The 23855-nt window shown below is 43.5% G+C and overlaps 1 protein-coding gene across 1 annotated transcript in view; it reads left to right on the forward strand.

Moving 5' to 3' along the window:
- The window catches only part of SPAG16 (sperm associated antigen 16), a 286793-nt gene that overhangs the window by 172474 nt on the left and 90464 nt on the right, over positions 1 to 23855 (forward strand). Inside the window, exon 15 of the mRNA XM_050987617.1 lies at positions 13802 to 13867. Coding sequence (XP_050843574.1) covers positions 13802 to 13867 — 66 coding nt within the window. The remainder of the gene's footprint in view (positions 1 to 13801; positions 13868 to 23855) is intronic.

Raw genomic sequence — 23855 nt, forward strand, 5'->3', positions numbered from 1 at the left:
AAGGTGCAGGTGTTCAGCAGGTGTCCATGGAACCTGGCCATGAGGTAGGGTGGGAGGCTGGGGATGAGCCCATCCCACTGCCACCTACCTTGGCCAAGGTCCTCTCAGCCCTCCTGCTGGGGATAAAGAAGGAATAAATAAAAACACAAAAGAGGAATTGCTAAAACTGTCCCTTGATAACCAAATGGTTGATCATAAATTGGAATGTCTATGCAAATGAAGTAAATAATTAAAAACTCCAAGAACAGCACTGACTAGGTGGTTGATGGCTGGCAATTATAAACACTGAATTTTTAATATGCATACATCTAAGGAGCCAGTAAAAATTAGCTCCTAGACTAATGGACTTGCCTTTCTTCCAAGGCAGAATTTTAATGAGAGCATTATTTATAGCAGAGACCAAGAAGGAGCATTTTCTTGCTCAGTCTCATTTCTTCTTTGCTGGCACTTTATTCATTAACCTCTGAACTTCTCTAGAGAAGAATAATGCCCTACACAGGGGAGGGCAAAGATCACCCTGACCCCCTGAAATTAGTCACGGGTCAGGTATTGTTAAGAGAGCCACGTCTTCTAACAAATAATATTCATAAACCCCTGTTGGTGATATGTCCTCATTTCCTGCTGCTTTCTGGGTCATTTATCTGCAGTTCAGTTCACTGGAGAGAAAATGAACAGAGTGTGGTGTCTTGTAATGGAAAGCTTCTTGTGCCATCTTGTCTTGTTCATGAGGTTTTAGAATTTTAATTGAAAATTTGCAGAATTGGAATGCAAGTTAAAATGCATGTGCATTTTAAAGAGCTTTATGTGGTTTCCTTTTGAGCTTTTTTTTTTGTTGAAATATTTTTGTTATGTTAATTTTTTTTCTAATTTAAGAGAAAACATTTGTCTGTCTTTGAGTAATCAGTAAAGCTCTGGCTTAAATTGAAAAGTACAAAACCAATAAAACTAATGAAAGAGCTTTACTTCTCAGATCAAGAGATGTCTGTGTGTGCTGACCCTAGTGATGAGGGAGACAGGAAAGCAGAATGAGCAAAAATGAAAATAATATGTTGGGGGGTTGTAATCAAACCCAAATGAAAGCATTTTATCAAGGAAGGCACTTCTCATTTAAAAAAGATATATAATTGTTTGCCTTTGCCTTCTGAAAAGACAAAGCTTAGCTTGCACTTCATTCTTTGCTAATCAAAATCATGTGTTGAAAATGTTCACCTGCAAAGATCTTTTAACAATGTTCTTGAACTTTGCTGCTCAGATGGCTGAGCCCAGAGGAGAGCTCTGCATAAGAAGCACCATTGAGTTTGGGAGATGCCTGGACATGGCTGTGGAGCAGAGTTGTTGATGTGCATGTCTCATGCAGATCAATTTTCTTCTGAATTAATTTTTCAAACCCTTTGGGTTTTGACAGTGATATCTGCTTTGAGATATGTCTGTGTGTCTTAGGAAGTTGTCAGGTCCATGTCTGACACAGGAATCTTGGTGAGAGAGGAGGGGGTTTGGAAGTGTTGGGAACTTTCCATCACCTTTAGCAGGATACAAAGTGAAGGGACATTTAATGAGACCATAGATGATGTCAAAATGCATTCCAGGTACTTTTGATATGAATGTGGAATGTGAAATAATAGTGGGGACAGCAGAGTAGCAGAACTTTGCTCACTTGTAGCTGGTTTTGCATGTAACTGGATGGGAAAACTGAAACAGCCCTTTTCCATGGTGGGGAGCTGCAGCTGGGACAGAAAAGGTCTCTTGTCCAGTGTTACCTGAGTGGCCTCAAGGTGAGCAGGAAAATGAGAACTCCCAGCCCTGAATTCCCCCATCAGCTCCTGTGTGTTTGAAGCTCCTCAGGGCAGGTGGCTCTTAGGGAAAGTTACCATTCCCAGGGCAGAGGAAATAGGAAGAGCAAAAAGTCCCAATATCAGCTTGTGGGTGACAAAAGTGTGTGAAAAACCCACCAATTCAATCACTGCATGGAACAAGGGCAGATATTCATGAAGAGAAGCTCCCAGAGTTGTTGGGGTAGGAAATACATTAATTAAAGCCCTTGCAAATAGTGGGTGAAAAAATGCATAACATTTCCACTCCATTTGATGCTAGGCTGAGCTCTTTTTTGACCTTCAGCCAGTGGCTGGAAATGTGGTGTTGAAAGCATTCACACACACAGGAAGTGCACCTGACCATGAGCTCTGCAGCTCTTTGTAGGGGGAGAAAAGCAGGAGAAATATCATGGTGTTCCCATATTTGCAGCTGGAGTTGTTTAGAGCTCAGGCAGACTAACATTAACAAATGATGGTAATTAGGCTTGATTTGCATATTAAAATTGTCTTAATTAAGCACTGATTCAGTAAACGTTTAGAGGCCGTAATCGATCTTCTGCAGGCGCTCTTGGTTATTTATATGATCTAATAAAGGCTGGAGGCTTTGTTAATGAGCCCTCCATTTCCTAACTTGTATGTGTCAATGAGATTATTTCAGCAACAATTACAGAGCAGGCTGCTGTTAATAACTCACCAAGCCCAAGGCTGCAATTCTTTTGTCTGAGGCTCCTTTAGTGGGACCCTGCTGTTTACAGCTCCTTGCTGCTCAGAAGGGCCCATGCCACAGCCCTTCCTTTCCTGGGGAAAAATCCCAGGGCAGAGATTTGACAAGGAGATTTTGTGACTGTAAAATCAAGCTGGTGCTGTCCTGTGAGCTGTTTGAATAATGGATCTAATATTTATACAGCACTGAGCTCAGTTATAATACATTTGGTCCCAGATCTAATCCTGGCAACTTTGACAGGCTGAACTTGGTGAGAAACTTTTTTTAATTTAAGAGATAATGCAATCATGCTGTAATTTTACAAGAGGCCTCTGAAAAGGCTGCCAGGAGTTTTGTTTCTCTTCAGTGTCACTGGTGTCTTTTGCCAGGATGTGAATATCGCTGCTAAAACAGGTGAAGGGCTCTTGCTGTCAGTTGCTAAATGTTGTCATCACCCCTGACAAAAACATTCTGAGAAAATCTCATGTTGCTTTGGAATGATTTTTTTTCAGTGTTTTTTTATTTGACAGCTTCTTGCACATGAAGGATTATGTATTTATGTACATATGTATGACTTTTTAATGACATCTGGTTTGTTGTGGGGTAAGGATTTTCTAGTTAACCCCTCTATTCCTGCTTCTTTGAAGGTGACATAAATAGCTGCATGTCTGATCCCAAAGGTTCAGTCTCCAGTTCTGATACCAGTATTGATGGATTAAAAACCATATTTATTACTATGTCTTTTTAGTCATTAAGTTTATTGGGGAACATTAATAAACTTAACAAAGCTAAATCACTAGAGTATATTTTTAATTATTAAAATAATTATGCTGTGGAGCGATCAATAAACTCTTTAAAGCAGGTAGGAAGTTCAAAATTGGTGTTTTGCCTAATTCCATTTGTATCAGGACTGAATACAAATTTTTATTTGCAGCAGCAGTGCTATGACGAAAAATAAAGCTTAAATAATCAGCAGACTTAGTAAAACCAGAGCTACTCCCATTCCTACCCAGACCTTCCTGCAATACTTTCTTTTTTCTCTAGAAAATTCTGCTGTTGAAAATGTTGGCAGGAATCTGATTTCAAATACTTATAGAATTCAGAATTTGGAATTGCAGAAGGTTAGGAATATTTTTGATGGGCTTTTAGAAGCATTTTTTTTCTTTTCACTCAGAATCTGTAGATGGTGTAACAGGATCTGGAGTAGAGAATCTGTGGACAGTGTGGTTGTAAGAGCAGATTGCAATGTTTTCTCCTCTTCTACTAATGTTTTTTTCATTTTAATTTTGATAGCTAAAGACTTTTTCTAAACTACACAGTCATTTTTTTTCTTATTTTGATTTTTTCTTGCAGGGACTTCTTTTTCCAATTAATAACTTCAGTGTTTGTAGCCAAATAATCTGGATTATTCTCTGGTCCTGGTCATTCAGGTCACCAATGCTGTTCTTCCCAAAGCAGCAGTAGTTGGGAAAGCAGCTCATGGTGAGCCAGGGCTGTGCTCTCCCCTTCCATTCAGATCCTGGTTTCTTTGCCAAGCCCTCTTCTTGGAGAAGCCAATTCCTTCCCCTTGGTTAATGGAGAAATGCAGCTCACAGAGCTGCCTTGGCAAAGCTGTTCTGCACTGCTGGTAGGTGGAGGAGAGCTGCTGCCATGTTCTGTTAGGTTTGCCCTTTTTTAGGTATTTTTTGCTGTGCATCTGCCATTTGAAACCTGACTGAGATGCATTCCATGCATGGTGACTGCCAGAACAAAATTCACACTGGGAATGCAGCAGGCTTACAAATTTCTTTATTCCAATAGAGGTAAACCCTCTCCCAGTGGCTGTCAGACAAGAAAGAACTTTGATCTTACTGGCTTACTCTTGATTTATGCTGACTCTTTGAAGGGAAGAAATTCTTTAGCTTTTTCTTTTTCCTTTCTTTTTTTTTTAAAATGTTTGGGCCACCTCCCTTGTCTTACTTTCTAAACATGGTTGTGTATCTACCTGCTTTTATCTCTATACTGGCTTTTGCAGTTAAAGCCACTTAGTTTTTCCTTTCTCCTGCTACAAAAAAAAAATCACTGTTCTGATAGCAACTCACAGAAGGCAACAATTTAGAATTTTGGCCAAAATTTAGCTTCAGTTTTTAAGAGCACTAAAGCCCTTCAGACTCATATGTAACTTCTCATAGTCAAGTAAGGAGGAAATTATTTCCCACATGTAGTGCTCTCACTTCTTCTCATATATAATTAAATTATGTATTCATTGTTTTATTCTGCCTTCATATAATTTAATTTTCAAGGCCAACAGAATTGATTTTGTATTTTTTTCTACTACACTCGTAACTTTTCCAGATCTATTTCACCAGAAGTTTCTGCTCATTTATAATTCACCTTTTTGATCTTTTTTACATTAAAGTCATAGAGCTCGTGGTGTTTCATTTCAGGCAGCCCTGGCAGGTTCCTGTCATTCAGGCATTGCTCTCCTGGAATGCCAAGTTCATTGAAAGTGCTGCAAAGGTTCTGGGTTAATCTGCAGCTCACATTCCCACAGCAGGATTTCCCTGGCCATCCCTGCCCCTGCACTGCTGATCCTTCCCTCCCTGGAACCTTGAAGCTCCCAGAGTCACCCAGGACAGGAGCAATGCAGTTCTGGAACCTTGAAGCTCCCAGAGTCACCCAGGACAGGAGCAATGCTGTCCTGGAACCTTGAAGCTCCCAGAGTCACCCAGGACAGGAGCAGTGCAGTCCTGGAACCTTGAAGCTCCCAGAGTCACCCAGGACAGGAGCAATGCTGTCCTGGAACCTTGAAGCTCCCAGAGTCACCCAGGACAGGAGCAATGCTGTCCTGGAACCTTGAAGCTCCCAGAGTCACCCAGGACAGGAGCAATGCTGTCCTGGAACCTTGAAGCTCCCAGAGTCACCCAGGACAGGAGCAATGCTGTCCTGGAACCTTGAAGCTCCCAGAGTCACCCAGGACAGGAGCAATGCAGTCCTGGAACCTTGAGGCTCCCAGAGTCACCCAGGACAGGAGCAATGCTGTCCTGGAACCTTGAAGCTCCCAGAGTCACCCAGGACAGGAGCAACAGAGTCCTGGAACCTTGAAGCTCCCAGAGTCACCCAGGACAGGAGCAATGCAGTTCTGGAACCTTGAAGCTCCCAGAGTCACCCAGGACAGGAGCAATGCAGTTCTGGAACCTTGAAGCTCCCAGAGTCACCCAGGACAGGAGCAATGCAGTCCTGGAACCTTGAAGCTCCCAGAGTCACCCAGGACAGGAGCAATGCAGTTCTGGAACCTTGAAGCTCCCAGAGTCACCCAGGACAGGAGCAATGCTGTCCTGGAACCTTGAAGCTCCCAGAGTCACCCAGGACAGGAGCAATGCAGTCCTGGAACCTTGAAGCTCCCAGAGTCACCCAGGACAGGAGCAATGCAGTCCTGGAACCTTGAAGCTCCCAGAGTCACCCAGGACAGGAACAATGCTGTCCTGGAACCTTGAGGCTCCCAGAGTCACCCAGGACAGGAGCAATGCAGTCCTGGAACCTTGAAGCTCCCAGAGTCACCCAGGACAGGAGCAATGCTGTCCTGGAACCTTGAAGCTCCCAGAGTCACCCAGGACAGGAGCAATGCAGTTCTGGAACCTTGAGGCTCCCAGAGTCACCCAGGACAGGAGCAATGCAGTTCTGGAACCTTGAAGCTCCCAGAGTCACCCAGGACAGGAGCAATGCTGTCCTGGAACCTTGAAGCTCCCAGAGTCACCCAGGACAGGAGCAATGCTGTCCTGGAACCTTGAAGCTCCCAGAGTCACCCAGGACAGGAGCAATGCTGTCCTGGAACCTTGAAGCTCCCAGAGTCACCCAGGACAGGAGCAATGCAGTTCTGGAACCTTGAGGCTCCCAGAGTCACCCAGGACAGGAGCAATGCAGTTCTGGAATTTGGCTCTCCTGCTGCTGGCAGGGGGATGGCTGCTCAGCTGCCTGAAGGATCCTTAGGAGGATGCAGCAGCTTCTGCTGCTGAGCCCAGCCCCAGGCAGGGCAGCTCTGCACAGCTCTGCTCTCCCTGAAAGGGTTCCAGTATCTTGGAGGGATTTCTTTATCATGTTTATTTTCTGGGAGAGGAATGCTGGGTCCAGCAAAGGCATTTCTCCCTGCCTGTCCTGTCAGGCCCTGCAGGTGGGACTGTGCTCCTGTGTGATCTCTTCAACTGGAGGTGACATTTCTCCCTCTTCACAGAAGCAGGTACAAGAAAGGCTCTGCTTCCCATCAAACCTTTGTTCCTCCTTATGCAGCTGGAAGTTTGATGTCTCTTACAGGAGCTGAGTGTGGAGAGAATCCCACACGGTCTTGTCTGTTTAAATATTGCCTGTGGTTACAGTTTTCTGCAGACTGCAGTACAAAAATCCAAGTGTCAGTAGAAGACAAAAAGATAATTCACTTTCATCTTGAGAACAAAGCTGAACAGAGGAGCTTTTTTCAACTTTTTTAATTCATGAAACATTTATCTTTGAGTCAGGTTGTATTATGCTGGCAAGAATATAATCTGTCAGCATTTCTACTATAAACTCCTGTTTTTAAGGTTTTTTAGGAGAGCCTTAGAGGTTCACTTTGAACAGATTTAGCATACAAGGTCTTGGCCTAGAAACATACTTCTCATCCCAATTATGAAAGATTAATATGCCTGCATCATCAGTGCAAAAGGTATATTAATACTACATTCAGGTGAAAGTTCAGACCTACACAAATGAGGTCATTCAGAGGTATTCCAGAGCAAGGTTAATTAAGTTTTTTGATTTATTTAATAGCAGGTGTTACTAACTGTGAAGTGAAAGGAAGGCTGCTCTGTGATGAAGAGCCTGGTGCTGGTCTTAGCTGGCAGGCAGATCTCTCTTTCTAGTTTTTATTACTTACCAGATTTAGAAAAATGCTGCTTCTCAAGTTTTTAATGTTTCACTGTATGAAAGTTGTTATAGAAGTTCATGCATTTTAAAGAGATCCAAAATTCTTTTCCATTTCTTTGGGAAGATGAAGTGAAGAACATTTTTTTTAAAAAAAATCCCCCATCAGCTGATGTACTTTGGTTTTGGTTTACACACCTGTCTCTGTGAATCCTCATGTAACAGAGCACACAAATGGTGGCAAGTTAATTTTACTCCCCAAGTAATGGATTACAAAACATCAGAGTAATGCCCTGGCCTTACCCCTGCTCCAACATCCAGAAACCTTCTCTGTGTGGTTCTTTTCCCCCCAAGGTCTATTCCAAATGATGAGAACAGAGGCAAACTTTGCACTGAAGGTTCTGTGCTCGAGTTCATGGAGTTCTGCCTGTGGGGACAGATGGCAGAACTGTTCTCCAGGTTTGCTCAGTGCCCCTTGCTCAGGCACTGCTCTGATGTGCCTGTGAGGCCTCTGGTGTAACTGGAGATGGATCAGTGGGACAGGATGGGGCAGATGGACACTGGCTCTGCTGCCAGCAGGGCTGGCCTGGGGCTGCTGGAATGAGTTACCAACACAGAATAGCCTGAGCTGGAAGGGACTCACAAGGATCAATCCAACCCCTAGCCCTACACAGACACCCCCACAGTCCCACCCTGTGCATCCCTGAGAGTGCTGTCCAGATTATCCTGGTGCTCTGGCAGCCTCAGGGCTGTGCCCATTCCCTGGGGAGCTTGGGCAGTGCTCAGCATCCTCTGGGGAAAGGATCTTCCCCCAATATCCAGCCCTAATAATCTCCCCTGACACAACTTCAGGCCATTCCATTGGATCCTGTCACTGGTCCCCACAGAGCAGAGATCAGTGTCTGCCCCTCCTCTTGCCCTCAGAAGGAAGTTTCAGGCCCCAGTGAGTCCCCCCTCAGTCTCCTTGAGCAGAACAGACCAAGTGCCCTCAGCTATTCCTCATCCAGCTTCCCCTCAAGGTCCTTCATCATCTTTGTTGCCCTTTGGAGGTTCTCTGATACCTTAATATCTTACCTTGAGGAACCCAAAACTGCCCCCAGCACTGGAGGTGAGGCTGCCCCAGAGCAGACAGGACAATCCCCTCCCTGGCCTGGCTGGCACTGCTGGGCCTGATCCCCCAGGACAGGGATGTCCCTCCTGGCTCCAGGGCGCTGCTGGCTCAGATCCAACTGGCCAAGATCCCCAGGTCCCTTTCTGTGGTGTCTCTTTCCAGCATCTCATGTCCCAGTGTGTCCACAGACCCAGGGTTGCCCCATCTCAGGTGCCCTTTCCCTTGTTGAGCCCCATAAGGTTGGTGTGGGCTGGGGGAGAAAGGAGCTGTCCTGCAGAGCTAGAAAGGGCACAGATTCTTTGGCTCTTCCTTCCAGTTTTTGTGCTTACCCATCATATCCCATGAAAATGAGTTTTCTCTCTCTAAAAATGACCTTTTGCTCTCATGAAGAGATCCAAATCCCTTTTGGTGTCTCCATGCAGCCACTTCATGGCAAGGAGGGACAGCAGAGTCACAGTTCTGCTGGACCTGCCCCTTTCCCTGTGCAGCTCCCCAGTGCTGGCTGAGGCAGCCAGGCCATGCTGTGAGTAAGGCATGGCAATGAGAAGGATGCACAGTTTTGATTTTGCATTTTTCTATGAAAATGGAAACTCTTGTCTAGATCCAACAAGGAAGGAGGACGTTAAGAGCTTCCAGGTGAGTTGGTAGCCAGAAATCACAGTGCACTGAACATTCCCTGCTGTAGGAAAAGTTCAGGTCCAGCCAAGGGAGCTTCCAAAGCATTGCAGTGTTTGAATTGCTGAAAATTCTACCTATGTAAGCTCAGAACTTTCATTTTCCCCCAAATGCAATTAAACCTTTCATGAAGAACTGTTGGGAGGTTTTGTTTGTTTTTAATAAAGAGAATGAGGTGAACATTTCCACAGCTGAGTGCTTCATGGTTTGAACACATTTCTCAGTTTAGTCCTTCTGAATGAACATTATTTCTTTGAGTTAATTTCTAAATGAACCAAGAAATTACAAATAAATCTCCTATCTGGACACTGTTTAGATAAATCTCATACTCAAATGTTGTTGTCTAAAAGCTCATATCAAACTCATAAAGGTAATTACCTATTGTGACTAGGATATTACACCCAGCTTGATTCTGGACCTCCAAAGTGAGGTTTTTTATGTCAGATGTTCATTTACAGCAAAGCATTCAAAATCCAGAAAGAAAACCAAAAGAGCAGAGTTTGAGAAACATTAATAGCTGTCAAATGACACCCTTCTGGTTTTGGCTGTGTGTTTTCTCCAGAGGTGCATGCAGTATGGCTTGTTAAGTTTGGGAATTTTAGTTTGTTGCTGTTGAAATGGTAATTAAAACAAGTATAGGAAGATTCAGCTGCTGTGTTACATAGTTAAAGGTGGAACTTAATTATTACAATGCAAAGAAGCAAATTAATTATGATTGTCTTCAGCCTGTCTTGTCTTACCCTGGTTTTCCTATATCTATGTGGATACACAATAGGGAGGATTTACAGCAGAATTTTACTATTGATTCCCAAATCTTGGGCTTTTATCCTTTGAAAGTAGGAACAAAAAAATAATTTGAATTTTGAAACCTTGTTTAACTACTTTTGCAGCAGGATTAGTGCTCACAGATCCCTAGCTCCAAAGATCAGGCTGCTTTTCCACAACAGCAGATTTCATTCTAACAAAGGAATGTTTTCTCTCTCGGGAGTCTTTTAGGTAGCTCCAGTCCAAGGCTGGCAATTAATGCCTGTGTTCAGTGGAAGCTGAAGGGTTGATAGGCTCCACAGCATAATGCCAGGGTGTTTCTAACCACTGATTCTAATGTTAATTTCTGGATTTCAGTCTGGAAAATTATATGTGTGTGTGTGCATGTGGGAATAATAAGTAAAAACCTCCAAAATCTCAACAATGAAGAACACTTCATATTTTGTTTTCTTTGAATGTTGCTGTTATCGATGTGTTTCCTGCAGAGGAAGACTGGATGGTTATTAATGTAATTGACAATAGCTCAAGGAGGGAATGGAACTCCCAATTCCTCCATTAATGTTTTAGTCAAGACTCAGTTGACAATAATAATGTCTTTTCCATGATCTATACTGCTGGCATGTCCAATGCAATGAGACTGGCTGGGCCCCATGGATGAAAGGTGAGGGGAATGGGTCTGTTTCCAGTTTCAGAGTTCTGCTCTGCTGTTTGCTTGCTGCTCCTGCTCTCATTTTGTGACTGTGACCTTCAGGCTACAGCCAAGGACCATAATTTTCCCCTAACTCAGAACTGTCCTAATGTCAATCTCCTTCTTTTTCCCTGCTCTTTTTCTTGTGACACAAGGCCCAAATGTTTGTTCTTGCTCAACTTGAACCTTAAAGAAACTCATTGAAATGGCAGATGCACCCAGATTGCCACTGAACCCTGTTCAGTTCCACACTGCAGGGAGCACTGGTGGTGCTATAGTGGATTCTTTTATAATTAAAGCCTGAAAAGCAGAATGCATGTGCAAAAGGGATTTCATTAACTTTCTGCTGAGCTCTTGGTGCTGAAAGCTCAGTGCTAACTTGAATTCTGGTCCAGAGAATATCTGCTATTGGTATTACAGCCAAGTAGTAGCTTTCCAGATTTGTTTTTGTTTGCAAAACTCAGATTTCCCAGTGTTGGTAAAGAAAACCTGAGCTGTGCACTGAATAAAAATAAAGTAGCACTTTGGAAATTAAGTTTTGATAATATTGAGAAACACTTTGCAGAACCATTGCCTTGTCTCACTTTTATTATCATTATTATTACTTTTATTAAAATCCTTTTCAGAGGGCTTATACTGAATTGACTTAAGGATGGAAAGCTGAAAGTTAACATCCATTTTGTGCAGCATCCTTGTGGTTTTCTTTTTCCCCACTGCTTTGTGACAGCATGCTTTTTCTGTGTTTGTGGAAAGGTTGCTGTGTGTGTATTGGTATTTGAGAGTGTCTGAGGGTAAATACTACACCCTGCTGAGCAGCATCGTTCTTTTACAAGGGCTACTTTTGACATGTAAAACATGCCCCAACCCTTGGTTTGTTACCATGGGCTGGGTGCAATCGATATTGCTGCTGGCCCACAAGGTACCTCTCATGTCCTTGGCATTTTTTCTCACTAGGCTGCTTATGTGTGTTTGGTTATCCTTGTCTCCTGTCCTCAAATTCAGTTGCCTGTCAGTCTTAAGGAATTTCATGTAATCACATTTATATTCCAGCAGTGAATTTGTAATTATTAAAATTTTCCTTGTATCAGCATTAATTGGTTCATGTTTTATTACTTAGAAATCACAGAATCTGCTGGGCTGGAAGGAATCCCCTGGATCATCAATCCAGCTCCTGGTCCTGCACAGACACCCCAACAATCCCACCCTGTCTGTTGGACTCTGGCAACCTTGGGGCTGTGCCCTTTCCCTGGGGAGTCTGTTCAGTGCCCCACACCCTCTGGGGGAAGAACTTTTTCCTGATATCCAGCCTATATCTAATATCTGACTTACAAATATACAGGGGGGTTGGAGTGGGTTTTTTTAGCACTCTTTCCCCTTGTAACTCTGTTGAAAACCATGGAGGACTCAAGAACTGTGCTCTGATAACCTTTTTGTACTTAAGGTGAATGGTGTGCTCTTTAAATACAGAGCTTTTAATAGTTCAGAGCCTTTTTCTCTTGTTGCCTTGCAATCCTTTTATGGGAGTAATACCAATTTCCTAGTATGATCACAATAGCCATGTGGCCTTGGAGGGAAACTTCTTCAACACAGCGAGGTAAATGAAAAATACAATGAGATACAAAATGGCACTTGCCAAAGTAGCCTGCAACATTTTTTTAAACAAAAGGAATTCTGTGCAGCATTAAATGCTGGGCTTTATCAGAAATTTGTATTCTAATGCCATATGAGCAAGACTGGAAAGAGCCTCCTTGGTCTCCAAGTCTGGGCAAAAGATCACATACAGGAGAAGGTCATTTATTTCCAGGCTTTTCAAGCAGCTTCTTATAGTAATGAGATTTTTTTTATCCCCACTACTTGGAGTGGAGTAAGTTTTTGTATCTCTCTGTTCAAGAACTGTCTTCTAATTTTCCACTGGAATTTATCTGCAGATAATGAATCCCCATATGTTCTTGCTCTTCAGCCTCAATAGCTCCTTCCCCTCTATGCTCTTAACCCCTGAGATATTTACAACAACAATGTAATCCCCTTCAACTGCTGCTCTGTTGGGCTGAGTTCTCCTAAGTGGTTCAGAGGTATAATATGAACCACAGAGCATTATTGGGGAGTGTCCCTCCAGGATTACTTTGTGGTCAAAGCTCATTAACTGCTTTCTGAAAGGGCTGGTTGCAAACAGTGAGAATATGCTGCTAGACATGCTGATAATAAAATGTAGGAGGTTTTGTCAGTAAAAATGAGAATTCAAATTTCTTATGTCAGAGTAGGAGTGATTTTTTTTTTTTAAATCAGGAAAATAAAATGGGATTAAACTGATGATATAAACTCCAAAAGCATGACAGACATATGATTAACCTATGTTACCCCTGCTCCTGTGAGATTTATTCAAGACCAGGATGAGCAGTGGAATTTCAGATCTTGTGTTTGGGTTTTTTCAACTCTCCAGAAAAATGCAACAAACTGTCTTTCAATTGCAGTTTAATAAAATGCTTTCTCAGAGAGAAAATCTGTTCAGCATAGGATTGCACTGCTCCAAGCTGGGCTTCACTTTTAACAGGGAGCATTTCTTAACCCATGAAGCCAGTGGTTTCTATGAAACTAGGGAAGGGCATCTCTTTTCAATACCTCTGCCTTGCCATCCTGAAGATGTCAGGGGTTTTAGCAGGAGATCCTGTGGTTGGATGGCTCCTGTACTGGTAGAACAAAGGCAGATATCAGTGATGACATCTGGCATATGTTACTGCACTATGTAGGTCACCTATGGCCTAACATGGGAGATGACAAAAGATAATTAATTTTGATTTCATGCCTGTGATTCCTTAAGGAAGCCTTAGCTAGTGTGTGTTGAATATCAAGAGGCATGTACTGACTCAGTGCCTAAGTGTTTTGGAAGGAGCAATTCCACCTTCTAACTGCAGCCCTCCAGCCAGGGCAGTGGCTTTACCTGGGAGTATTTGAGTGCCCCTTTGCTGCTGGCTGCAGTGTGAAGTGAGGAGATACATCCTTAGTAATGGTGCAAAATGGGTTCCTGTCACAGCAACCAGGAGCTGCCTTTGTATCACACAGTGTGTCTTGATTTTCACACAACCATAAAATCAAGGTCTCTCTGTTTGCACCAAGGCTGTAGAATAAGTTACATTGCTGTAACTTATTTAAATGCTGTCTGGTTGTTTCTTTCCCAGGGTCTCCGTGTTTACACATTCCAGGGTCACATGCATTCCTGTAATCATGCTACATTCAACAGGAAGGTAAGTTCTGCATGCAAATTTCCTTTTTTCTTCCCTTTAACCATCCTGTTCCTTGCTTTGGCCCATAACATCCTGCTCCTTGGTGACACAGAGACCTCTGGGGCTGGATTCAGAATCAGTGGTGGCTCAGAGTGGCCCCACCTGCCAGCCAGACAGAGCCCCAGTGCCTGTTCAGTAGAGCTGCCCCCTCCTTGCTGCTCCCTCCTTCCTCCCTTGATCAGTGCATGATGTCTAAGCCATTCCTCTCTCTTGGGGTCATTGATTATTTAAATGAATTTTTTTTGGTTGGGTTTTTTTCCATGGCTGGCTAATTTATAGCTGTTGTCTGAAAAGAACCTTTTTGACTGGGATGGGTGACAGACTGCTGTGTGAATGACTGCTAACTTTGGAAGGGGAGGAATTTCTCCTGGATGGCTCCAAGGGGCCATATGAAATACTCTGAAATGACCCAAACATTTGTGATGTATGATTCCTGCAGCTCTTCTGGCCACACTGCTCTTTAAAACTGGTGTGGAAGTGCTGAGGCATGTGCTGGTATCTGCTGCCATGAGCAGCCTTTTCTCTCAGAGACCATCTTTCCTGAAAAATAACTTTGTGGTGTTCCTGCTTCCTGTGCTCCCACTGACACCTTCATTACAGGCAGAGCAAGGTACTAATTTTTTCCTGCTGGAGATCCTGAATATTCTCCTCTTGCTCAGTATCAGCTGCTGCTTTGCCAACTGCTCTGCCAGCCCTGTGTGTTTGTAGGGCAAACCCCAGGGGCTGGCACAGCAGAAGGTTTGGGATAAGCTGATGTCATGGAGGGGAACAGGAATTCCCAAAGCATCTTAATTCTTTCTTGGCTGTGTGCATCTATCTGTATTTGTCAGGCACAACCTGCCTCTCAGTGCCCTGAGACACTGGGGTGGGGAACAGAGAGTGTTTAACAGGATGTCTCAGTTTGAAAAGCCAGGTGTCTGCTAAGGAAGGCAGGAGCCTCCCATGAAATAGAGAATGTAAACTGCCTCCCTCTGAATTATTGTGATTTTGAAATTAAGGGGCTCACAGGCAAAGATAAGAGAGTAGGAATAACATTTATTTTCCTGGAAAATTAAAATAAAAATGCTGTAATACAAAAGAACACTGCTAGAGTCAGAACATGCACTGTCCCCTAGTGTGTCAGGGTGGTGGCACAGTCCCAGCCCAGGGGGCTCAGGGTGGTGGCACAGTCCCATCCCAGGGGGGCTCAGGGTGGGGCACAGTCCCATCCCAGGGGGGCTCAGGGTGGTGGCACAGTCCCATCCCAGGGGGGCTCAGGGTGGTGGCACAGTCCCATCCCAGGGGGGCTCAGGGTGGTGGCACAGTCCCATCCCAGGGGGGCTCAGGGTGGTGGCACAGTCCCATCCCAGGGGGGCTCAGGGTGGTGGCACAGTCCCATCCCAGGGGGGCTCAGCCCTCCTGCAGTGCCAGCTGTGGCTCTGCTGGAGCAGGGATCCTGCACAAGGGGGGAGTTTTCCTCTGCAGCTCCAGGGCTGCTGGAGATGGGCCTGCTCTCCCTCTGGGAATGCAGGGCAGCAGAAAGCTGCTCCTCTGGGAATGCAGGGGGCAAAGGCTGCTGGGCTGTTCCCAGGGCAGATTGGATCCAGGGAGGAATGCTTGGCTCCTCCCCTGGGCACAGCATCTCCCCATGGGATGGTGGAATTTGATCGGCCCTGCAGGGACACTCAGTGGCCATGGACAGCAGAGATCTCCTGGAGGGAGGATGGGTGTGGGAGAGAGAAAGAAACCTCCCCAAAGAACAGAAGGGGACTGCCCCAGCTCTGACAGATGGGAAATAGAACACACACATCTTACAGGCTATCTGCAGGTTTAGGAATCATTACAGTGGTTATCAAGTTTCCCAAAAAAAAAAAAAAAAAAAAAAAAAAAAAAAAAGAAGTATTTTTAGAATTACTGGTAATATTAGGAAAACCTAAAAGACTTTAAAAAGTATGCTTGAGAAGAACTGTCCAATTTTACCTCCCCAGGCCAAAATGCAAGCAGCATCCAGGTCATTCCTCCATTGATTTACTGAAGGGCAAATAATGTCAGACAGTTTTTAAACAAAAAAAAAGACTTTCAATTTTGTTTACCTCCTCAGCAGTCCAGTTGGATGTCAGCTACCATTTAGCTGGGCCAATAATATTGATATTTGATGTCAGTTCTTATTCATTACTGCACCCAAATGATGCAAAAGTCAGATCTCTCAGATGTTTCTATGGATAGCCAGATAAAGCCAGGGATGTCTGACTGCATCTAACAGACACAAACAAGAAAAGAACAGAATACAAAATCAAAAACCTATCTGGTCCTATTGTTATTTATGTATTCAAAGTGTTCACCTCTGTGCATAAACTCAAAGCCAGTTGCTTACAAAGGTTACCCAGTAATATCAAACATGTTCAATTATACATGCAAAAGGGCTAATAGGTTCTTCCTCTAGTTTATTTCTGTCTCCATGCATAAGAAATATAATTACAGAACTGAATTACATTTTAAGTACAGATTTTTATTCTCATTAGTTAACCATTTTCAGGCCATCAAACACTGTTAGAAGTGAAAAAAAATCTATTCCATCTCTCTGTCATGGCAAGGAACAAAATCTGTGTCAAAACACCCCCATTTCATTTGGTGGCAAACAGCTCCTTCTGATATCAGGTAATCACTCTGAAAATTGTTCTGAAATTCACATCTACATCCATTATCTGACATAGTCATGTCATTCCCTAATTTTGGAAGGAAGTTTCCTGGAGTGCTCCCTTCTCTTGGCCATCCTCTCTGTATTACCCACAGAGTCTGCAGTTAGCACTGGGCCTGCTTTACACATTAGGTGCAGATCTGATAACGTGTTCTGAGGCCACTTGAGTAGAATGGGGTAGAGAAATTTAGACCAGACTAGACTAGACTAGACTAGACTAGACTAGACTAGACTAGACTAGACTAGACTAGAATAGAATAGAATAGAATAGAATAGAATAGAATAGAATAGAATAGAATAGAATAGAATAGAATAGAATAGAATAGAATAAAAGTCCATCTTTCTTTTGATCAGTTTGAATATTTTTGCTCTCCAACTCTGATACTCCTAATGTAGAAGTCTGGATAAATATATCTAGCAGATAGCCAAGAAGTAAAAATATTCCTCTGGATCTTACTGTGAAGAAACTGTAGGGACTTATTTAACTGTTAAAAAGCAAGGAAATTCAGGATGCATTGGTTTGGAAGGGAGTGGCTCTCCTGAGTTGCTGTATCCCTGTGTCCTTGAGAAAAGAGACAATCTCACAGCCAAGGCCCTTCAGTGGGATTAAAAAACCCACAAATCCAGGACTGATTTTGAAATGTCACATCTTGTTTGTGTTATTCAGTTTCCCATCACCATTTCAGGTTTCTCATCAGAGATCATTTGCAAAGAAAAGCTCAGTAATAGGTGTCACACACCTCCATAAAGAAAAGCCACGTGCAGCAGCTGATGGGCACTGAGAAACCTTCAGTGTCAGTAAAGGCACTGGCTGCTGCTGGAGTTTGCCTCTGCACTCCTAAATCACACAAAATGCAGTTCCTCCACTGTCTGATTGTTTTGTCTTCCTGGGTTATTTTTGGATCAAAATCCCAGTTACAATTTTTTCTGGGGGAAAAAAATCATTAAAAAATCTCCTAGTCTAGTAGTTTGCTTCATCAAGGCACAAGTTGACTTTGAAAACATGGCATTACCTGTTTTTTCTATTCCCTCTAACATATATAAATACATTATATATAAATAAACATAAACCTGTTTGAAGATTCTAAGCTCAATCCTGTCAAGTTTACTAACTCTAAAAATAATCACACCTCAAGAAAATCTGCCTTCTTTTGTTTCAAGCCTTTGCTTTATGAGATCTGAGACGAGCTCATTCTGCCATGGGACTTCTCTCCTCCAGCCTCAGGGTTTGCATCTCTCTTTTGTTTGGACACCACTCTCAGGCACAGGGTGGGATTTGGGGCTGTCATGGACATTGATGAGCCTTGTGGGTCCCTTCCAAGCCAGGATCTTTTATGATTTAGCACAGAGCTGATTTTTTTAATTCTGTTTTTACAATCCCTTCTGGTGCTCTTTGTTGTCACCATGCAGGAACTCACAGTAAAGCCCAAACCATCTTGTAAAATTCACCCAAACCAATGTGGGGAAGCTTGGATTTTAGAAGATCTTTTGCTCTTCCTCATGGCTGGGTCTAAGAGAATACTTCAAACCCATCAAGAAATTAATTCAGTACCCATCAAGAAATTCCACGCCTGAAGGGAGCCTTCAGAAAAGATGGAGACAAAGGCTTGGAGTGACAGGACAAGGGAGAATGACTCCAAACTGACAGAGAGCAGGGTTAGACTGGATATTGGGATGGTGTAGATGACAATGTGGGATAGGAAGCAAGGCAGGTGTCTGCCATCATGCTGTCTCATTCATTTGTTTTGAACCAGCAGTAAATTAAATACTTAAATATTGAACTTTTCTAATTGAAGCTTTTAATCAGATTTTGCTCTTGTGTAAATATTTGCACATGATGAAGCTTCATCTCAACAGTTCATGATAAAAATTTGGGGTAATTCACTGACATTTGGATTCAGACAGCTCTGTAAAGCCCGAGAAGAAAAAATGTGGCATCATTTTTAGATAGCTTTGATGTAACTTGGGTTTGAGTAACTTTAAAGACTTTTAAAAATTCTTTAAAGAATTGTATATTCTAGGTCAGATTGGCCCTTGAAAGATCCTCAGCAGAAACGGATAATAATTGACTATACAGTCTTTTCTTTTATGTTTTCAGACTTTGTATTTACAAATATAAACATACTGTTATGTCTGTTTGCTGCTAACTAAATGAAACAGAGATTATCTCCTTTAATGTGATTTTGTTTGCTTATTTCTGTGTTCTGCAGTGAATGTGACCCTCTGTGTATACAGTACATGAAACAAGTACTGTTTAGCATGCAGAACCACAAGCACTGTGGAAAACTTTGCCCTTCTTTCTTAGAGGAGAAGAATTAATTTGTGTATCCTAAGGAATAGGGATTTTTTTCTAAATTGCATCTCCTGGCCCAGCACGCCAGCCTTTCCTGTGGCAGATGTACACCATGGGTCCAGACCCCTGCATAATTCATTTTTCACCAGCTGTTTCTTAAACTCATCTTTTTGCAAAACAAACAAAATCAGAATGCAAAGATCCACCTGGATTCTTCAAAATTCAACTCCCCATATGCAGTATGGTCCAACCTGCCTCTCTGAGGCATTTCATGGGAAACTTTGTCCTAAAGTACACGAGAAAGCAGCACAGCATCCCCACCTTCTACTCTGTGACTCTGTTATGTAATAGTCACGTTTTTGACAAATTGTGGAACTTTTACCTGCTCTGCTGTTGCTGTCACTGCCTGGAGTGGGAACCACTGAGTTGTGAGGCAGAGCCACCTCTTGGATTTGCATTGGCAACCATTGGACAAGGAACAGCTTTTCCAACAATGTTTGTGCAAAGCTTTCTTCAAAAGGTCTTGAACTAAGCATGGGGTAGAGAAATTGGATTAGTTTAGACTGGTGGTTTGTATTTGGTAAGAATACATTTAGCACTTATCAAATCATGGCCAAAAGGAAGCAGGGTGCCTAGAACAGGGCTGGATCTGTGGTGCAAAGGAGATGTGGCTTTGTAGAATACCAAGCTAGATTTAAAATTAATTTATGCAAGCATGAAAGAAAGACCAACTTTGGAAAGGCTTCTCTGTTATGATAATGCAATTAATCTGTGGTTGAATAAATATCACTGTTAGAAGATACTTGAATATCAGATTGATTTAATCTGAAAATAATTGAGAGTGCACAGCTGAAGTCCATCAGGGGTAGGAATGCATATTGTTTTGGTGCTGTGTTGGGTTTGCAGGGCAAGGTTTGCCATGCAGACAAACAGCCCCATTTCAGGGCAGGCCATGGCTCAGGCATGGCCGTGTCAGAGCTCTCAGCAAGTTCTGGATCAGCTGCCGCCATTTCGGGGCAGGCCATGGCTCAGGCATGGCCGTGTCAGAGCCCTCAGCAGGTTCTGGATCAGCTGCACCATTTCGGGGCAGGCCATGGCTCAGTCATGGCCGTGTCAGAGCTCTCATCAAGTTCTGGATCAGCTGCACCATTTCAGGGCAGGCCATGGCTCAGTCATGGCCATGTCAGAGCCCTCAGCAGGCTTTGGATCAGCTGCACCATTTCGGGGCAGGCCATGGCTCAGTCATGGCCGTGTCAGAGCTCTCATCAAGTTCTGGATCAGCTGCAGCCATTTCAGGGCAGGCCATGGCTCAGTCGCTGCCACTTGCGACAGGTCACAGGTTGGCCACCACCATTTCAGTGTGACCCAGAGGTTGACTAAGAGTCAAGGGGACCGGGAGAAGGAGCAGTGGCCGTCCTGGTGGTTTTGAGCCAGTCGGCCATTTCTCTGGTCTCCTACAGACGTCTGTGGGTTAGTGAAGGCCTTGGGGTCTGTGACGGCCATGGGGTCTGTGAGGGCTGGGAAGGCTTTGAGAGCTGTGAGGGCTGTGGGTTCTGTGAGGGTTCTGAGGGCTGTGGTGGATCAGGGGGCTGTGAGGGCTGGGAAGGCTTTGAGAGCTGTGAGGGCTGTGGGCTCTGTGAGGGTTCTGAGGGCTGTGGTGGATCAGGGGGCTGTGAGGGCTGGGAAGGCTTTGAGAGCTGTGAGGGCTGTGGGCTCTGTGAGGGATCTGAGGGCTGTGGTGGGTCTGGGGGCTGTGAGGGCTGGGAAGGCTTTGAGAGCTGTGAGGGCTGTGGGCTCTGTGAGGGTTCTGAGGGCTGTGGTGGATCAGGGGGCTGTGAGGGCTGGGAAGGCTTTGAGAGCTGTGAGGGCTGTGGGCTCTGTGAGGGATCTGAGGGTTGTGAAGGCTTTGAGAGCTGTGGGCTCTGTGAGGGCTGTGAGGGACGTGAGATGTGTGGGGTCTGTGGGGGCAATGAAGGCTGTGGGTGCAGTGAGAGCAACAGGAACCATGAGGGCTTTGAGGGCCATGGGGATGGGGAGGTCCATGAGGGTGGAATGCCCTGTCCCGTTCAGTGGGCTCAGGAGAGGGTGGTTTGATTTAATCTGGGCAGCGCATGGGAGAAACAACAAAATTCTCAGGTGGTTCAATAACAAAATTTGACTTGCAGACTTCAGAACATTAAGGTAGAATAAGGTACTTTGCAAAATATAAAACAACATCCAGACTGAGTGAGGCACTTCAGGAACTTTATCTTACCCAGATACAGCAAGGCAGGTAAGATGGCATTGACAGGAATTTTTCAGTCAGGTTTACAATATATATTAAGAAGGAGAAAAAAGAGACAGAGCTCATCCTGTTTCCACCCCACTTCGCACCTGGTTGTTTTGAGCCTGTTAACCATTCCTCCAGTCTCCTACATAAATTATTTCTTTCCCCAGTCAAGTCTGCTTTGTCCATGACAGTTCTTGGTGAGTGATATCACCCTGTCTTTAATCCAACCCACAAAACTTTTGTTCTATTTCTCTCTGTCCTGTCTAGCTGAGGCAGGGAATCATAGAGTGGGTTTGGGGGACACCTGGGACACAGCAGTGTCAGCTCACCATAGATATTTAGCTGTTTTTTTGTGAAGTAGTTCTCAAAATAATGGGATGAGATTTCTTGAACTGATCATTCTTTCACCTGAAATACATTTAAAGTGTGAGGGAGATTCATACACTTACTGGAGTTCAGAATTGGGTAAGCTTCTGTGAATACATTTCTAATTTTCTTTATGCATTTAGTTGCCCTTACTAAACACCCAAAGACAAGATAAGGAGCCAAATATTATGCTGGACTCAATGATCTTGGAGGTCTATTTCAATCTAAATGATTCCATGATTTTTATGTGTTCCTTTGGTGGTTTCTCTTTAAAAAATGCACATGTACTTTACTGACATTCATTTTCTTTCAATTACTAACATGTTCTGCATTTTAAAATGAACAATTTGGCATTTCAGCAGTAGATCTTTTGCCTCTAATTTATGAATTTAAGAAAGTATGTATTATATCTGTATTTTAACATTACTGCAGTGAATAGTACCCAGTTTTTCACATTTGGAAGTGAATACCAAAAAAATCCCTGTGCACAAACATGGTGTAGCTCAGGAATTTTTATGCTTGTTGCTCTCAGGAGTGTCTAATCAGGAAATGATGGCACCTAACTTTACTTTAGTCATGGTCTCTCTCAAAAATGCGGAGAAAAGCCAGTAATGGCAATTATCATTCATCTCCTCTCACTGCACAGCTCCCAGAATCCAGACCCTTCTTTGATGGTTAGAAAGGGAAAAACAAAACTGATTATTTTAAACCTCTCTACAAAAGCTATTGCTCCCTTTGCAGAAATGTTTCAAGTGCAATGTCAACTACTGTGAGCAGTAACTCTGCAGAGAGTGCAGTGGTTTCTTATGTAAATTTATGCAAAGGGTTTCTGCAATCCTAGCATGTGTTGTGCTCCTCAAACACACCACCAGGCACTTCCTGCTACTTGATGTGACAAAGGGAAGAGAGATTCCCCAGGTTTCACACAGCAAGGGAAAAGCCTGCAGAGTGCATGTACACAAACTAGAGACCCCTGATCCGTGGTTGTTTTTGGAAGTCAGTAGAATTGGAAACTCTGCTGCAGCAAAGTTCTGCCATTCCCACGGATTGTTGTTCGTGGAGCTCCTCCTTTGGAGGACACGAGGGGTGTTCTGAGTCTCCATCTGATGCCCTGTGAAGGCTGACCTGGAACAGAGGCCAGACAGAGTCAAAGAATAAAGCAGGGATTTATTAAAGGCCTCAATGGATCCACCTTGGGCAGCACAAGAGCCCAGCCAGGGCTGCACCCAGGATGGACCCAAAATGGTCACAAAATGGACACCTGGTCACAGGGTCTCTCACTTTTAGAAGTTCTGCTCCATTTGCATATTGGAGTTAATTGTCCAATTACAGCTTTAGCCCCTGAAGTCCCATCCTTCTGGTTTTTCTCTCTTCAATTCACCATTGTTTATGCTCTGAGATTTGGATCATTTGTCCTTGGTCCCCAGCTGGAGCAGGAATTGTTTTGTCTCCCTACTCTCTGAAGAGAGCTCACCATCCCCTAATATGAAGCTTAAACCCACACACTAAAGCAGCACAGAATCTGAAAAATATAAAAGCTCAAACCTGAGGCATCACATATGCTCTGAAAGCAACAATGGCTACTTTCTTGGGTCAACTTCTAGTAGTTCTACTCAGTGCAAAATCAGGAGTTGCTCATTGACAGCTGCTAAGAAAGTTGGGGGATTCTTCTGTCAGAGTGAAATGAGTTGCTGTTCAGTTACTGTTTTGCCTTATTAAAAATATGTGCAAAAGGTGATGGAACAACTACTGACCTGCCTCCAGCTGTATAGAGGATGCTCCTGGGAGGAGTCCACTGCAGTCTAAATGAGATAAAGCAGCCTGATGTGGTTCATGTATTATTGATCTTTCAGCAATAAATCCAGAGGTGTGTTTATAAGCTAGAGACATAATTATGCAGATTTTTATCCTTCTCACAGGTGTAAAACAGCAGTTTTCAGGGAATATTTACCTAAAGTGTACTTGGTGATTAATCCCATTGCTAATCATTAATATTCAGAAGGAAAAAATTCATTTTTTAAGAAAAGGGAAGAAGGAAATAGATTCCTACAAACTCCGTGGAAACTAAATAAATCTTTTAATTCCCAATGTAACAATTATTTGGTTTGTTGCAAGTGTCAGTTGAGATTGGGATTGTGATGTATATGGAGCTGAGCATGTCCATTTTAATGGGAGGTATTCTGGAATATAAAGATGTTCATTAAGTTGGCAGGAAGGTAAAGAGTGGAGGATGTAACTGTGAAGGCAATTAAAGGGCTTGCAAAGTCCTTTAAGTGGAGCCTGGAACAGAGCCAGTCTTTGAATGCAAACTAATTGAATCCTTGTATAAATTCTTTAATTACTC

Source organism: Serinus canaria, assembly GCF_022539315.1.
Source record: "Serinus canaria isolate serCan28SL12 chromosome 7 unlocalized genomic scaffold, serCan2020 HiC_scaffold_29, whole genome shotgun sequence".
Lineage (NCBI taxonomy): Eukaryota > Metazoa > Chordata > Aves > Passeriformes > Fringillidae > Serinus > Serinus canaria.